Here is an 18,080-nt window from a genome sequence, read left to right as displayed (position 1 = left end):
TGCTCTCCCAGGCACATTAGCAGGGAGCTGGATCGGAAGCAGAGCAGCCGGGCCTCAACCTGGCAGCATTGCAGGTGGCTGCCTTCCCAGCCACACTGCCATCCCACCAGCTCCCGACAGTACCATTCCTTCTTTATTTTCAGTCATTCTGCTGCTTGTGTAATGGTATTTCCACTGTGGTTTTAATTTGCATTTCCACGATGACTGTACATTGAGTACTTTTTCACAGATATGTTGGCCACTTATGTATCTTCTTTTGTGAAGTGTTTGTTAATATCTTTTGTCTACTTTTTTGGGTTGTTCATCTTTTACTATTTTGATTATGGTTGGAGTTCTTTTTTTTTTTTTAAATTTATTTACTTTTCTTTTTAATTTGACAGAGCTAGACAGAGAGACAGAGAGAAAGGTCTTCTTTCCGTTGGTTCACTCCCCAAATGGCCGCCACGGCCGGCGCTGCGCCGATCCGAAGCCAGGAGCCAGGTGCTTCTCCTGGTCTCCCATGGGGTGCAGGGCCCAAGGACCTGGGCCATCCTCCACTGCCCTCCGGGCCACAGCAGAGAGCTGGACTGGAAGTGGGGTAACCGGGACTAGAACCTGGTGCCCATGTGGGATGCCGGTGCCGCAGGCGGAGGATTAACCAAGTGAGCCACGGTCTGGCCCCTGGAGTTCTTTATATATCCTGAATGTCAGTTCTTTGTCAGATACATGTTTTGCAATTATTTTCTCCCAGGCTGTAGTTTTCTAATTCTTTTCATAATGGCGTCCTTTTTTTGATTTTAATATTTATTTATTTGAAAGGAAGAGAGAGGGAGAGATAGAGAGAGAGGGGAAGAGGAGAAGCGAGAGATCTTCCATCTCTGCCTCACTTCCCAAATGGCCACAACAGCCAGGCCTGGGCCAGGTGGAAGCCAGGAGCCTGGAACTCGATCCAGGTCTCTCCTCTGGGTACCAGGGGCCTAAGTACTTGAGCCTCTGCCTGCTGCCTCCCTGGGTGCACATTAATAGGAGACCAGAGTCAGGAGTGGAGCTTGTGTTCAAATCAGCCACTGTGCTTGATGGAGGCTTACCCACTAGGCCAAACATCTGCCCCCAAAGTTCTTATTATATTGAATTGAGGTGATGCGGGGTGGTGCGGGTGGAGAGAGACAGACTTTCCATTGGCTGCTTTGCTTCCCAAATGACCACAACAGCCAGGGCTGGAGTAGGCTAAAGCCCGGAGCTAGGAACTCCATCCGGGTCACCCACGTGAGTGGCAGGGCCCCAAGTCCTCGGGCCATCACGGCGGCCTCCTGGAGCTAGGTGGGCAGTGCTGAGTGGCTGGGACTTGAACCAGGTGCTCTGCTGTGGCGTGTGGGCGTCCCAAGTGGCAGCTTAACTCTCTGTACCACCGCACCTGCAGGTCTCATTCTGAAGGGAGGAGAAGGGGAGCGTTCTCAGGGCAAGGGGGCGGATTTCCAGCATCAATGCAAGCCACGGAGAATTCACTGCCAGGTGAAATTAAAGCCCATGGGGTGAGGTTTCTTTGGAGCCTAGGAGTGCGGGGTGCTTTTGTGGCGCTATTTGGGGCTGCACTTAGAAACAGCGAAGGCAGAGCGGGCTACGTGGGAGCCGAGGAGAGGCTGGGAGGCCCTGGCTCTTAGGGCAGGGACTGAGCAGGGAGGCGGCTGGACAGCCCAGAGAGCCCCGAGCGAGCCAATCTGGATGCAGAGTTGGGAGCCGAGGGAGAGAAAAGGACAGGTGTGCAAGCTCGGAGAGATGTGTCTTGGACCTGGCTGCCGGCCCCCCGGCTCTCCAGGGGGAAGTCAAGGCAGAGCAGCAGAGACTGCCACAGCAAGCTAATGCCAGCAAGCAGCCTTCTCAGCTGTGCCCGGCCTGCCCAGCACCCCGCTTATCACAGCACTTTTTGCATTTTCAACCAACTTCTTTTGTTTTCTGTTTTTTTTTGAAAGGCAGAGTTCTCCATCTTGGAATTGGGAGGAAGAGGGAGAGGGAGACCGGGACGAGGTCTGGGCTGTGGTACGGAGAGAGGCTGAGACCGAGAAGAGGCGAGGGAGAGAGAGAGGGTGCGGGACCGTCAGCAGCGCCTTAGCTACAGTCTTCCAGCTATCCTCGGGAGAGAGAAGGGGCAGGAGAGGAGGCTGGGGTGGGAACGGACCCCGGCGTGAGAGGGGCCGTGCGGCCGGATGTCCTCGGGGTGGGCCCCCCTCTCGGTGGCCGAAGACCTGGGGCCGAGGCCCCTGGGCCCCAGATTTCTGGGCTTAGCCCCTCGCTTCTCAGATACCCAGGTATCAACCCTCATATTCCAGGTCTCTGGGACTCCGGTCCCCCACCCCCCCAAAAAAAAAAAAAAAAAAAAAAAAAAAAAAAAAAAAAGAAAGGCAGAGTTACAGAGAGAGGAGGAGAGACAGAGATCTTCCATTTGCTGGTTCACTCTCCAAATGGCTGCAAAGACCGGGGCTGGCCCAGGTGGAAGCCAAGGAGCCAGGAGTTTCTTCCGGGTCTCTCATGGGTGTGCAGGGACTCAAGCACTTGGGCCTTCTGCTGCTGCTTTCCCAGGCCATTAGTACAGAGCTGGATCAGAAGTGGAGCAGCCAGGACTCGAACCAGCACCCATACGGGATGCCTGCACTGCAGGCCATGGCTTAATGCCCTGTGCCACAGCGCCGGCCCCTCAACATCTGTGTGATGGGAGCAATGTCACATCTCCAAACTGGAAACAAAATTAGATGCTGTTAATGAGAAGTCTTCTTCCCACCTGTCTCCCCTGCAGTCCACCTGTGACCTCTCCGCCCCCCTGCACCACTTGTGCCATTCATTTTGACTGCAACCAAGGACCCTACTTTGACAGTCGTGTCTGTGGGGCAGAATGTCCACCTCGCTGGCAGGGCCACATCGGGTGGAGCTCAGTATGGTTGCTGGCATGTAAGAGAAAGAAGCCGGCTTGGGAGCCCCTGCCTCCATGAGTAAGTGAGAGGCGCGCTCAGGGCGGGAGATTGTGCTAGACACGGTGGCTTTTATGGACACGGGGTTTGTGTGCGCCACCCCCCTTCCTATGCAGAAGCCCTAAGTGCTCCAGTTGCCCCTGTGTGGTGAGGCCTCTGAGAGATAATTAGGGTTAAATGATGTCAAGAACAGGTGGCCTTTTTTTTTTCCTTAAAGATTTATTTTATTTATTTGAAAGGCAGTTAAGAGAGGCAGACAGACAGACACAGAGACAGAGATCTTCCATTTGCTGCTTCACTTTCCAAATGGCAGTAACAACCAGGGCTGGGCCAGATTGAAGCCAGGAGGCAGGAGCTTCTTCCAGGCCTCCCATGTGGGACCAGGGGCCCAAGCACTGGTGCCATCTTCCTCTGCTTTCCCAGGCGCATTAGCAGGGAGCTGGATGTGAAGTGGAGCAGCCAGGGCTTAAACTGGTACCATACAGGACACTGGCTCTACAGAGAGCCGCACAGCCCGCTGCGCCACAGCGCTGGCCCCAGGAACCGGTGTCCTTGTAAGAAGAGCAAGAGACCTGAGCTCTCGCTGCGTCTGACACGTGAGGGTGCGTTTCGAAGGCAGAGCTCAGCCGGCTAGGAAGGCGCCTCCCCGTGTCCGGATCAGTGGGCTGCAGCCTCCAGAGCTGTGGGAAGTCCACACCTGCGGCTGGAGCCCCTGCGCCTGCAGCGTTTGGTTCCTGCAGTCTGAGCTGGAGGACCAGGATGTGAGTGGTAAGAAAACTGAGATGTTGGCTGGTGCCGTGGCTCACTAGGCTAATCCTCTGCCTGCAGTGCCGGTACTCCGGGTTCTAGTCCCGGTTGGGGCGCCGGTTCTGTTCCGGTTGCTCCTCTTCCAGTCCAGCTCTCTGCTATGGCCCGGGAAGGCAGTGGAGGATGGCCCAATTCCTTGGGCCCTGCACCCGCATGGGAGACCAGGAGGAAGCACCTGGTTCCTGGCTTTGGATCGGTGCAGCGCACTGGCCATAGTGGCCACTTGGGGAGTGAACCAACGGAAGGAAGACCTTTCTCTCTGTCTCTCTCTCTCTCACTAACTCTGCCTGTCAAAAAAAAAAAAAAAAAAAAAAAAAAAAAAAAAAAAAGAAAACTGACATGTTCTGTTCTCTGATGCTCGCTCTCTTGGAATGGGCGTTTGGTGCAGCCACTAACACGTCCCTTAGGACATCTACATCCCATATCAGAGTGCCTGGATTGGAGTCCTGGCTCTGCTCTGACAAAATACTCCCTGGGAAGCAGCAGGGGATGGCTCAAGTGCTTGGGCCCCCGTCACCCACGTGGGAGACCTGGGTTGAGTTCCTATTTGCAGCCCCAGCTGTTGTGGGCATTTGGGAAGTGAATCAGAGGATGGAAGAACTCTCTCTGCCTTTCAAACAACACAACTCTGTATGACTCTGCATAACATTGCACTCTGTGTACCTTTCAATCATTCTGCCCAACTGCGCTGTATTGGAAGTGTTTTCCCCCAAAGGGGCTGAGCACCTTCTGGAGGCAGGGTCCGGGGGCTGGAACAGGGCCTGGGAGGACTGCTAGGTGCCCGGAGCCTGTGACAAGTTGAGCAGCTTGCGACCACGACCATATCGGGGCTGAAGTCCAACTGCTCAGTTCACACCCTGCTCACACCTGGCCCGGCTAAGCTCTTACCCGATTCGGTGGGGAGCGCGTGCGTGGAAGGGTCTGCGAACCTTCCAGGGTGATGGTAGGTGCTAGTTGCGGCCACCTAACCCAACTGGCAAGTGTGCCCTTCTGTGGCCTGGCTAGGGGCTGGATTTGAGGATAATGCTGCCCTCTCCTGGCCAGGTCTTGCAACTGCCTCTCCTGGCCGCCTTTCCCCTGGGCTTGATCTTAGGTGCTGCGGGAGCAGCTAGCGCTGTTCTCATGGCTGGGTCATCTCCTTCAGCCCCAGTGGCCTTGGCTTTCTCTCCCGTGTTAGTGCCTAGAACGTGGAGGAGAGAGCAGCGCAGAGCAGGTCACTGGGGCGGGGGGGTCTCCCCGCCTCTAGCGGCGGACTCCATCTTTCTTTGGCTTTTTTTCCTTCAACCTTTGCTGCACCTTCTCCTAGGCACTTGGGTCACAGTGGTGAAAATATATGAGGATCCTGCCTTGTGAACTCATATTCCCCAGTGGGGAGAGGCCCAGAACAACAGACTGTGTTGTAGAGAAGCAAACGACAGGCTCAGGAAGTGGTCAGTGCTGGGGCAAAGAAAAATGTTTAAAATAGAGCAATAGGAAATAGAAAATGTTTAAAAAGATACAGTGGGGTAGGGGGTAGCAGGAAGGCTGGGGGAGGCACACGTGTAAATAGACGGATGCGGGCAACGCTCGGGGAAGGAGGCACTGAGCACACCCTCGGGGGAGGTGAGGGAGTTGTCTGCAGGGCCATAGAAGCAGGAGCATCCGGGGCGGAGCAGCAAAGCCCGGAGGCCGGAGGCCAGTGTGGATGGAGCCTTCTCCCCCTTCATGCATTGAAGCAGAAATTCTCCCCACCCCCTGGACATCAGGAGGTCACCTCTTTGCAATCAGGGCTGTTGTAGGCGTCATAAGTTAGCGGGAATTCATGGAAGGGGCTCGAATGCAGTGAGAACACGATGTTCTGGAAGGGGACATGGGAACAGATGGGGGAGGGGGCTGAGGTGCTTGGGGCCCAGCGGGCTGAGCTTCAGAGTCCCGTACGGGGAACTCTGAGCGCGGAGAGGGAAATGACCATCAGACAGGTCTTTCTTTCTTTATAAAGCAAAAGTGGAGAAATATAGATTTTTTTTTAAAAAATTGCAGAAGTAACGTTCATTTTATTTATTTATTGACAGGCAGAGTTAGACAGTGAGAAAGAGAGACAGAGAGAAAGGTCTTCCTTCCATTGGTTCACCCCCAAAATGGCCACTATGGCCGGTGCTGCACCGATCCAAAGCCAGGAGCCAGGTGCTTCCTCCTGGTCTCCCATGGGGTGCAGGGCCCAAGCACTTGGTCCATCCTCCACTGCCCTCCTGGACTACAGCAGAGAGCTGGACTGGAAGAGGAGCAACCGGGATAGAATCTGCGCCCTAACTGGGATTAGAACCCCGGGGTGCCAGCACTGCAGGCAGAGGATTAGCCTAGTGAGCTGCGGCGCAGGTCAATAGAAGATAATTTTTAAAAATATTTACTTTCTTCATTCCTCTTATCTACATTTTTATTAAAGATTTATTTATTTATTTGAAAGGCAGAGTTACACACAGAGAGAAGGAGAGGCAGAGAGAGAGAGAGAGAGAGAGAGAGAGAGAGAGAGGTCTTCCATCCAGTGGTTCACTCTCCAGATGGCTCAATAGCTGGAGCTGCGCCAATCTGAAGCCAGGAGCCAGGAGCCTCCTCTGGGTCTCCCATGCGGGTACAGGGGCCCAAGGACTTGGGCCATCTTCCATTGTTTTCCCAGGCCATAGCAGAGAGCTGGATCAGAAGTGGAGCAGCTGGGACTAGAACAGGCGCCCCATGGGATGCCGGTGCTGCAGGCGGTGGCTTTACCCGCTATACCACAGTGCTGGCCCCAACAGAAGATAATTTGTATAAATATTTTTTGGAGGGCAATGGAATTATCACCAGTTTTATTATAAACAACTTTGTGATAAATGTTTTTTTCCCCTCCCTCCCTCCCTTCCTTCCTCTCTCTTTTCCTTCCTTCCTTCTCCTCACGTTGAGGGTGTACAGGATTAAGGGGGAGGGTCTGTGTTTTTTAGTGCACTTGATACACATTCCTTTAACAGGACCGTGGGGGTGGGGGTGGAATCATGTATGATTTCGGCCAAAAGTGAGTGTGGATGTGTAATCTTCCAGACACTGCCCTAAGCGCTTTCCACGTCCTAACTCACCAATCTTCATGACAACGCTATGAGCCAGGTCCCACTTCGGTTCCCATTTTACAGATGAGCAAAGTGAGGTACAGAGCGAGCATCTACGCTGCCCGGTTGGGAGCTGGGATTTGTACTTGGGTGATGCGGTTCTGGAATCCCGGGCTCTTCTCCTGCCTCCTCCTCCTAGCAGCTCTGGGAGGCAAGCACACTCAGCGCCATTCCTGTCGATAAGGCTGTGCTGACACACGTGAAGAAACTTGTCCAAGGACACAAGCTAACAAAGGAGTTGGCTCCAAAGCAAGGATTGCTAGGGCCTTTGTGAGGCTCCCGAAGGCACGCAGGAGCGAGGCTCAGATGAGTCCACGCACCTGCTTTTCAAGGTGCTTCTCTGGCTCCCATGGGGGACTTGGCCCTGAGGGGTGGGGTGGGGTTTGTGCCCACAGCCTGGACCCTGTGACTCACTTCCTCCTGTCTTCTCCTACATCTCTTTTGGTTTCCAGAACCCTCCTAGCTGGGCACCACGTTGGTGGCAGGAACCAGACAACTCAGCTTGAATTTGCCTTAACAACAAAGAGAGTTCCTGTTCTCGAGCCGGTTAACGGCACAGAAGGAAGATGGCAGCTGGGCAAGATCTGTCTGGGACCCTGGTCTCTGCTTCTCTGTGCGTTGCTCAGCTCTGTCTTCTGCGTGTGTGTTGGTTTCTGTCCTTGGCCGGGCGTTGTCACCTGCGGTAGCAAGATGGGTGCCGGCTGCAGCAAGACGACATACTTGCTTTTCCATAGCCAGGGAGCAAACATCCGGGCCTTTGCTCTGCTTGGCTCGCCTTGGCCCCTGAACCTGTCACTGTGGCACTGGGGAGGATCAGCCAGGCGAGAGGAGAAACCTCTCCCCCATCTCCATTTCCTCTGCTTCGGTCTGCGGATCCATGCGATTCTTCTCCTGGAGGAACGAGACTCAGGCCCGAGAAGGGGAAACTTCAGCCGTGTGGCGCTGTCCACCCTGACATGTGCAGAAGCTGCCGTGTCTAAAACGGGGTGACCAGGGCAGAAGTACCCCACGGTTTGCCAGCTGGCCAGCATTCTGGCTGTGCCTCTGACGGAAGTCTCTGTGGCACTGGGTGTTCTGTCCAGGACCGAAGGGTGCTTTTCCGTCGGGATCGTCGTCGATCAGTTCAAGAAGCAGCAGGTGCGAGTGCACGGTTACAGAGGACGTGTGGGTGGGGAGCTGGCTGGCTGGCAGGTGTCTTTCCGACAGGCAAGTTGTATCCCAGCTCAGCTCCCCGTGCCTCTGCTCTCCAGTGAAACCCTGTTTCTTACCACGATGTCAAAGACTCTTCTTCGCTCCTGTTGTCTGGATCCCCACCCTCGGCCACCTAAGCTGTCCCTGTTGTCACCACCAGGCACATCCCTTTCACTTCCTGGTCCCTCTGGGCCTTGTTGAAATAGCCCTGGATGGTGAACTCACTTCACTGCGGGCTTAGGAAAAGCAGAAGGAAATTATTCACAAAGAAGAACTCGAAGCTGGGCATTTGATGTCAGGTAGCAGCTCTTGGTCCCCGCCTTCCTCTGCAGGCCACCTGCGGGAGCTTCCTGTCCAGTGAGTGCTGCCCTCTTGTGGCCAAGACCATCTCTTCCCAAGGCTGCAGCTTGCCCTGGAGCACCTTCTGTGTGTGCGTGGTGGGGTTTATAGCCTAGGCTCCAGGCATTGTCTTTCCGCCTGTGTCCCCGTCCCTGCTTTCAGCCTTAGGAGCAGCCCCTAGATGGCTCATCGGGGGAAGGAGTCCTCCCTTCCAGGATTGTCCCATTTTCTAGTCTGGGTGTCTGGTCAGTGAAAGTCAAGTGCAAGTGCCAGTCGCGTCCTGACATTTCCTGCTACCGCTGATAAACAGAAAGGCAACCCAGGGACAGCAGGAAACTTAAACAACACGCTGTCCAGCGGCACAGCTGTGGGCACCTGTGGTGTGGGAGATCCGGCACTTCCATAGGGCCGGGATTCACACTTGCAGTCACTTCCAACCATGGAAGGAGGCCCGGGAAGGAAGTTCGCCAGGCAGGCCAGCCCAGCTCCTTGGAGGGGCCGCTTCCAGACAGACCTGAAGTACGGGTGTGCGACCGAAGGCGAGAGGCCCTGGATCGTGGTGGGAGTCCACGCTCCGTGAAGCCCCCGAGCTCGGTCCACTGTCGTCCCCTGCCAGGCATCGCTGTATGCTGGCTCTAGTCCTTGGTGGGGGATGCAGGGTTGAATCAGAGAGGGTCCTCGCTCCACAGCAGTTCAGGTGCTGGGGAAAAAGGCCGACTGGTGAACGCATGGTTACAGTAAAACAGAGTCCCCGTTTGGAAGGAAACGTGAGTTAAAGTGGCAGTGGAGTAGAGACGGGGCGCCGCCAGCTTCCCCTAGAGCCCTTGCTTCACTGCAGAGAGCGGGGGGCCTTGGTGCTGGCCCACCTCTTCCTTTCCGCCGAGTGCCCAGCTCTCACGTCTCTCTGCCCTCCAGCCAGCCTCAGCCCCAGAGGGCACCTACGTCAGCTGATTGCTGGCAGCGGTTGTGCAAAAGATGGCTGGCAGTGGAAGGGGCTGATTTCCTTCCTCCTCCCCACCGGCCCACCCCAAAGAGCCTACAGCAGAAGTAAAACTCCCACCAACCTGCCCCGAGTCCCTCCTCCCCACGCCTTCCCCCACCTGTGCCTCTTAGAAGTCAGATCCTTTCCCTCTTCAGTCTGGCCAAGCAAAGGGGAAACTTGCAAAGGTGACCTACGAGGGAAATGGGAGAGAAGCCAAGGGAAGCACGTAGAAGAATAGGAAGAGGAGAGAAAGGCTTGTCCCCCGAGCCGTGCCTTCCTGCCAGAAGCCCCTGGCTTCATCTGCTCTTCCCCAAACGTGGACGTGGGTGGGGCTCAGCGGGGAGGCGCGGTCTGACATAGTTTCTCTATTTCCCTTTATTCGTAAGTTCTCCCTAACCATGAGCTCATTCTGGTCTCTGGGCCGCAGGCGCCTACGGCTGGACACACCTGGCAGTGCCTCAGGTGGGAAGCCCCGTGTGATTGCCACGATGTTCTTTGGCAGAGGGAGGCTCGATTCGACTCTGTTTTAGGGCACGCGTTCATTTCTGCACGAACTGAGGATTTCTGCTGAACCGGCTTCTCTCTTGCTCCCTCCTGGCCACGAATTCAGCTCCGATCTTGTTTAAGGTAAGGAGACAGTCTCTCCATCCCCTGCCCTCCCACCTCTTCCTTGAGTGGACCAGAGGTTGGCAATCCCCCAGCTTGGTGCTTGTCACCGAAGACTTTGTCTTCTGTGAAAATGCAAAGATTGGCAGGGAGAGAACATGCTAGAGTCGGTGGACCTGAATGACGTTCTCCTGGGAACTCAGACCTGGAGGAAAATTAGAGGGCAACTCCTCTGCCTTCCTGAGCATACAGACCGGAAAGCAGAAGTCAGGCGCGCAGCCTCCTGGTCATCAGCTGCAGGGAGAATGGAGGCTGGAGGCAGGCGTCCTGCTTTCCTGGCGTGTAGTTTTCTGACTGTTCTCTGGAGATCTCTGGGGGCTGGGGGTGGGCTTGGGGGGCTCTTCAGAGGCTGTGTGGGCCGAGCGAGCAACATCCCTCCCCTCACAGCAGCTCAGCTTTGATTGGCTTCCCATGTTTGGCTTTTGAGAACATTCAACACAGTGTTTCACAAAGAAAATGCGATGATTCTGTGGATGCTTAGTGAGGGGGGCACTTCAGTGGCCAAGATGGAGAGTAGCCCCTCAAATGCTTAAAGTTCTTCTAGCGGAGAACCCAAGAGTTTACTGTCCATTTACAGACAAAGCATAACAAGCAGATGGTTCTCAGGAGTTTTTGACTTTGTGATGGTGCAGAAATGTACCCACACAATCATCCTGCAGTAAAGCACATGAAACAGTCAATACCTTATTCTTTAGTTTTCGATTTGTTTTATTTTATTCGAAAGGCAGAGTTATAGAGAGGGAGATAGAGCTCTTCTACCTGCTGGGTCACCCAGCACAGGGCCACAACAGCGAGGCTGGGCCTGGCTTTCCCAGGCATGTTAGCAGGAAGCTGGATTGGAAGCGGAGCAGCTGGGACTTGAACTGGCGCCAACATGGGGTGCCAGTGTTACAGGTGGGGACTCATTATACCACAACCCCAGAGCCTCTAAAGTTTGTTGCTATCACTTCCTTCCCCCAGTAGATTTTAAAGAGAATAAATAAGAATCAAGGAGAAGATTTGAGAAATAAGATAGAAAGTGACATGAGTGGGGTGTTGCGGTATTGTGGTGTAGCGGGTAAAGCTTCTGATGTGATGCCGATGGCCCGTATGCACATCAATTTGTCCCGGCTGCTCCTCTTCCAATGCAGCTCCCTGAGTGGCCTGGGAAAGCAGCAGAAGACCGCCCAAGTGTTTGGGCCCCTGCCACCCACATGCAAGACCCGGATGAAGTTCTTGGCTCCTGGTTTTGGCCTGGCCCAGTGCTGGCACTTGTGGCTATTTGGGGAGTGAACCAGCAGATGGAAGATCTCTCTCTCTCTGTGTCTCTCTCCCTCTCTCTCTGGAAATCTGCCTTTCAGATAAAAAAAATTAAAAAAAGAAAGAAGAGGACATGTGGGAACAGATTCGCCTCCTTTCACTTTGCTTAACTGCTCCTCCTCCGAATGTTTAAGGCCAACTGGTCCTCCCATCTGAATGTGCAGAGGCTGAACCTGGGGGACGCCAAAGACGGGGCAGAGACAGAGCTGTGGGTCAAGCTGACACAGTGGTAGGGCCAAGAGAGGGGACAGGACTTTTCCCTGTTGAGTGTTGTATCCTGGCTCATACTCAGGCCTGGCTTTGAAGATTGGTGATGCTAGGAAGCCACCCTCACAAGGAACCCAGGTTGAAGGTCAAGGGGGTGGTCTCTGGTTGCTGAATCGGCCAAGAAGTAAAGGAGATGCCAAAACCGTTCTTCCCTCCTCGATGAGACTGACTTGACTCTGAGTTACTAAATCCTGTTTCTTGCCTTCTAACCTTTCGACTAGGTAAAACCATGGCCGTAATGGGAAAAAACGTACGGAATGTGACTGATCCGTGGGCGTGGTTTGAGGAAGAGTTTTCAAATGCCACTGGTATGCCTCCTGTAGAAAAAGGTTACAGCCCCTGTGAGGTAGGCACCCAGACACTTAACAAATATGTTGTGGTCGTCATCTATGCCCTGGTCTTCCTGCTGAGCCTGCTGGGCAACTCCCTGGTGATGCTGGTCATCCTGTACAGCCGGAGCAACCGTTCGGTCACCGATGTCTACCTGCTGAACCTGGCCATCGCCGACCTGCTTTTTGCCCTGACCTTGCCTATCTGGGCCGTCTCCAAGGAAAAAGGCTGGATTTTTGGCACGCCCCTGTGCAAGGTGGTCTCGCTCGTGAAGGAAGTCAACTTCTACAGCGGAATCCTGCTCCTGGCCTGCATCAGTGTGGACCGCTACCTGGCCATTGTCCATGCCACTCGCACACTGACCCAGAAGCGCCACTTGGTCAAGTTCATATGTCTGGGCATCTGGGTGCTGTCTCTGATTTTGTCCCTGCCCTTCTTCCTCTTCCGCCAAGCCTTTTCTCTAAACAATTCCAGCCCGGTTTGCTATGAGGACCTGGGTCATGACACAGCGAAATGGCGCATGGTGCTGCGGATCCTGCCCCACACTTTCGGCTTCATCCTGCCGCTGCTGGTCATGCTGTTTTGCTACGGGTTCACCCTGCGCACGCTGTTCAAGGCCCACATGGGGCAGAAGCACCGGGCCATGCGGGTCATCTTTGCCGTCGTGCTCATCTTCCTGCTCTGCTGGCTGCCCTACAACCTGGTCCTGCTCGCAGACACCCTCATGAGGACCCACGTGATACAGGAGACGTGTGACCGTCGCAATGACATTGACCGGGCCCTGCACGCCACCGAGATTCTGGGCTTCCTGCACAGCTGCCTCAACCCCATCATCTACGCCTTCATTGGCCAAAATTTTCGCAATGGATTCCTCAAGATCCTGGCCACGCACGGCCTTATCAGCAAGGAGTTCCTGACACGCCATCGGGTCACCTCTTACACTTCTTCCTCTATCAACGTGCCTTCAAATCTCTAAAGCCATCGGTGACAGACTGCCTGCCCCTGATGATGGAAGAATAAGCACAGCTTCGGGGTTGTGTGGGGTGGTCTGGCTCTGGCTGCATGCTGTCTGCATTTGGGAGGGGGGGTTATGGAGTGTGGGGAGTCCAGGACTGGTGTCTTCAGGGTCCAAGCCAAACCTCTGAGGACTTGCGGAGGTGCCTCCAAGGCCTGACCCTCACCCCTGCTGTGCAGAGGCAGCAGCATTGTATTTGTTGCGCTCTTGCATCTTCCACCTGCCCATTGGGCAGCTGGCACAGCCATTTGTTGAGTCAAAGCACCAGGACTGAAACTGTTTCTCCTCGTGGGCTGGAGTCTTTGGATGCCCTCCTGGGAGCATCTCTGAACACGTGGTCCCACCAGCCTGCTTGGAACCTCTGTGTCTCCCGAATCTGAGCTCATGGAGCTCTGTTCCTTCTGCACGTATGTTGCAATGTCTTCTGGGGACATTGAGGCAGGTGCTGTGGGAACATAAAACCTCCAGGTGGCCTTGTGATGGAGCTGGACAACACATTTCTCCCTTGGGTTTGGTGGGTGAGCGAAGTCAGGCGGGGTGGGGTGGGGGAGTTGAGAATCCAGACCTGTTGTAATAGGGGACCCTTTGCTCCCACGAGCAGCACCACAGGCAGGCCGCCGGATGTGCTGGGTGTATGCCAAGCCACGTGGGGAACGGGATTAGCAGCTTTTCTCCTGACTCTCTTGGAGCTTCTAGTGTGACGTGGGACATTCTCAAAGCTTACAGACCCACATAGAGTGGTCGATCAGCCGGACCGCCCAATGTGTCTAATAAAACTTCCGTGCCACGTTTGTCTCTGTGAATGTATCTCGGACGTGACCGAGAGGAAAATGCGTGTGTGGTATTTAGCTTGTTGGTCGCCCCTGCAGTAGCATGGTGGCAGCACTCCCCATAAAGGTGTCTCTCTGAGTTGATGCACAGTGTTCCCTGGGGCCTTAATTCCTCTTAGATCTGCAGCTAGCGGAAGAGAAACTCCTGCTCATCCCCATGCCCCAGGCTGAGGAGGACCCCTTGGTCCGGAAGTAGAAGGAAATACAGTCTCAGCTTGACCTGCACGTGGACACGGCTTTGTGCACCACCCCTCCCCGAGTGCTCACAAGGACCATAGTGGTTTCTTTGCTTTGCCTGGGTGAGGACAGGAGTCCTGTTCACTTTATATCCCCAGTGTTGGACATGCTCCCTGGAGCCCATTAAATGCTAAGTAAATATTTATCGAATGAATGAACGGAAGCTCCAAAGACCCAAACTCATTCGCACAGCATCTGTTCAAAGCGGCTTCTTATCTGTACTCTCCCCTTTGCCCTTCTGCCACCCTCGGCAACAACGCATTTCCCTCCTGGAGTTTGTCTTTCTGGTTTATAGTGGTCGCATTTGTAGCTGTGTAAAAATGTTGCAAGCGAGCGCTGGGGACGTCAGCGTTGTTTGCATTGCTAATGGTAGGAAATGCACTCAAATCAGCTTACGAAAAACTGAGGCTGGATTGCTTAAGGCGGGAAGTGTCAGGGACGGTGTGACCTTGACAATGGGGTGAATAAGGTGGAAGGTTGGACCAAGATGGATGTCAAGCATAGGCAGAGACCCAGAAACAGGGAGAGGCTGCGGCTGGGGTGAGGGAGATTCAGGGATGCGGGGTGGGGTTGGGACTGGGTGTGAGTGAGGTGTGAGGTGGGGTGTGGGGTGGGGTGAGTCTCAGAGAGCAGGTGGTCAGAAATTGGGGATGGGTGAGTAGCTACAAGACTGAAGCAAAAAGATATCACGGGTTGGGTCACCGTTCTTGACCCTGGCTTAGTGTAAGAGGACCCACGTGATCGAGGGTGGCTCCCCAGCCTGTCTTGCTGAGGCTGACAAAGGAGTTAGACTCAAGCCCTCAGTGATGGATCGGACTCAGGCAGCAAAGAATGCTGGGAGCGTACAGGGGAGGAAGGCTGAGAACTAGGTCCTCTGTTGCTCCCCGTCTTGTCCCCGCCTCCTACTGCCTTACACCGCCTACATGTCCTCCTACTGTCACCTTAATGTCCTTCTCCCTTCTTCTCTGGGCGCTGCTGCGAAGACAGTGCCACCAGGAGCTTCAGCAAATAGATAAAGATGCACACTGGGGTCTGGAGGGATATAAATGACTACTAAACCTATGCAAAGATGCCCAGCCTAACTGATTACTTAGGAAATGGAAATCAAACAGCAATAACAGCTTCCAAGGGTTTCCAACAGGAGAGGGATGGAGAACTCCTTTCAAATAGGTGCAGTGTTGTTCAGTTAGATATTTTAATGTGCCATGTGGTTCTCTGAGTGTGACTCAGAACATGGACGATTTGGACTTGAGGTTTTCTTTTCTTTTTCAAATATTTATTTATTTTATTTGAAAGGCAGAGTTACAGAGAGGCAGAGGCAGAGAGAGAGAGAGAGAGAGAGAGAGAGAGAGAGGTCTTCCATCTGTTGGTTCACTCCCCAGATGGCTACAATGGCTGGAGCTGTGCTGACCCGAAGCCAGGAGCCAGGAGCTTCTTCTGGGTCTCCCATGCAGGTGCAGGGGCCCAAGGACTTGGGCCACCTTCCGCTGCTTTCCCAGGTCATAGCAGAGAGCTGGACTGGAAGTGGAGCAGCCGGGACATGAACTGCACCCATATGGGACGCCAGCACTGCAGGCAGAGGCTTGACCCTCTGTGCCACATCACCAGTCCCTAGATTTGAGTTTTTTAAAATGTTGGGACTTTGGGGTTTTAATTAACATACTATATCGAAATATCAAAAACTGCGACACAAAGAGAGAGAGTCGGAGACAAAGAAAGATCTTCCAGCTGCTGGTTCACTCCCCAAATGCCAACAACAACTAGGGCAGTGTCAGGCCAAAGCCAAGAGCTCAGATCTCGGTCTGGGTCTCCCACATGGGTGGCAGGTACCCAAGCACTTGAGCCATCATCTGCTGCTTCCCATTAGCAGGAAGCTGGACTGGAAAAGGAGCCAGGACTTGAATCGGTCCTCTGCTAGGGGATGCAGACCTCCCAAGTGGAGACTTCACCACCCAGCTGGATGCCCACTGCAAAACTAGTGTTTTGGTCACTTGATATTGTGAAGGTTAGATGGCTGCTCAAAACCAGAGAGCTGGATTGTCCCAGGGAGGGGCCCAGTGTCCAGAATGAGATTGGGGTTAGGGGTATAGAGCCCATCAGGGATAAGAGGTGCGGTGGGAGGGACAGGAATTGGGATTGAATGCTCGTCCTACACAATGCTTGCTGATGGAACCATTTGTTTCATCAGCTTGGTCAAAATGTTCTGGGTAATTACATCCAAGTCCACTGTTTTCCCTTAAACTGGTTCCCCCTCTGACCAACCCCAGCCGCTTGGCGTCTCCTGCCCTCCTGTGGAGCAGCACATTCTTGAGAGTTGCAGCAAAACCTTAATGGACAACCCAGGGTTTATGCTGTAGGACGTCCCTGTCCTGGCATCTTGCACTTTCATTAGGGCGTTTCAGAGGCTGAGCCATCATTTCACAGATGCACAGGAAGTCAAGGGAGCCTTTGGTCTAAGGACCACACACAGGGCTGTCTGGCCAGCGATGGCGGTGGACTCCGCCCTTTCTGTGCAGAAGGTGGAGAGGCCGCTCTGGGCTGGACCTGGACAGACCCAGGGGCTCACAGCTGAGCTCACCTCACCGGGCTTCTTATCTACCTGGCATTGTTTTTAAATTCAAGCTCACTCTTTGCAGACTAGAAATGAAGCAAAGACCTAGAAAAGTAAAAAATAAACATAGTAACTCTGACTTTAAAAAATTCATATTAAAATTATTTTATTTATTTGAAAAGCAGAGTAACAGAGAGGGAGAGAGAGAAAGATCCAGGAGCCTGGAACTCCATCCAGGTCTCCCACATGGTGAAGAACCAAAGTGACTCCATTCTAAAACAATAAAAAAAAAAAAAAAAAAAAAAAAAAAAACCAGCCTCTGTTTCCCAAAGCAGACCGGAGTCCTTGTAAAAGCAGGCATTCAGGCATTCCCGAGATGTCAAAGCTCACCAGGCACAGCTAGCTCAGCAGACCAAGGACAGCACAGTAGAGATTGCTGAACAAAGTAACCCCCTGTGCCCAAAGCCTCCGTGCTGTGAGCCCCCGCTGTAGCTCCCTGTACCCAGAGCTCCCATGCTGTATGTAACTCTTTTTTCCTGCTGATGTAGCCCTTTTTTTCCTTTAAAAACTCTCCCAAACAAAGACGGGGCCTCACTCCTTCCTCCGCTGTGCCGGTTGGTTGGATGGGGTCCCTGTGGCGGCTTGTACTCCAGAATAAACCTTGCTTTTGCAGTTCGGTGTGATCGACTCTCTGGGGGTCTCTGCGGGGATCTAACGATCTGGGCACAACAATGGGTGGCAGGGGCCCACGCACTTGGGCCGTCTTCTGCTGCTTTCCCAGGTGCACTGTCAGGGAGAAAGGCAGAGGGGCAGCCTGGACTCTAACTGGTGCTCTGATTTGGGTGCCAGCATTGCAGGCAGTGACTTAGCCCACTGTGCCACAACGCTGGCCCCTCGTCTTTCTTTTTATCAGAGTATGCTTATGCACGTTGCTGAAAAAGTGAAATGACTTTGGAGGGTGAACCAACGGCAAAAGGAAGACCTTTCTCTCTGTCTCTCTCTCACTGTCCACTCTGCCTGTCAAAAAACAAACAAACAAACAAACAAAAACAACAAAAAAACAAAAACAAAAGCACAGAACCACAGCAGCCTTCCAGTCCCGATCCCTGCAGTGGAAGGCAGCAACCTTCTAGCAGCCTGGCTGTTTGCTCGTGGGCCGCGTGGTTCTGAATATCTCACTTGTTCTGCTGGCTCTCGGTTTTCCCCAAGATTTAAGCAACATCTATTGACTTTCTATTTTGGTAATTGAGGACGTAATGCCCTCTTAACCTTCCTTGCTTTCTTCCTGGTCCAAGCAACACAGATGCTGCCTTCCCTGTCTTCCCAGGATGCAGGCTTTTGTTAAAATGACTATGACAGAGGCCGGCACCACGGCTCACTAGGCTAATCCTCCACCTGTGGCGCTGGCACACCGGGTTCTAGTCCCGGTTGGGGCGCCAGATTCTGTCCCGGTTGCTCCTCTTCCAGTCCAGCTCTCTGCTGTGGCCCGGGAGTGCAGTGGAGGATGG

The 18,080-nt window shown here is 53.8% G+C and overlaps 1 protein-coding gene across 1 annotated transcript; it reads left to right on the top strand.

Annotated features, from left to right (window-relative positions):
* Positions 1-11,847: 11,847 nt before the first annotated feature.
* On the top strand, positions 11,848-12,915 carry LOC133767479 (C-X-C chemokine receptor type 1). The gene has a single exon (XM_062201884.1). The coding sequence runs from the start codon at positions 11,848-11,850 to the stop codon at positions 12,913-12,915; it is 1,068 nt and encodes a 355-aa protein (XP_062057868.1).
* Positions 12,916-18,080: the final 5,165 nt, after the last annotated feature.

The sequence above is a fragment of the Lepus europaeus genome, chromosome 1 (assembly GCF_033115175.1).
Source record: "Lepus europaeus isolate LE1 chromosome 1, mLepTim1.pri, whole genome shotgun sequence".
NCBI lineage: Eukaryota > Metazoa > Chordata > Mammalia > Lagomorpha > Leporidae > Lepus > Lepus europaeus.
This window is presented reverse-complemented; position numbering and strand designations above follow the sequence as displayed.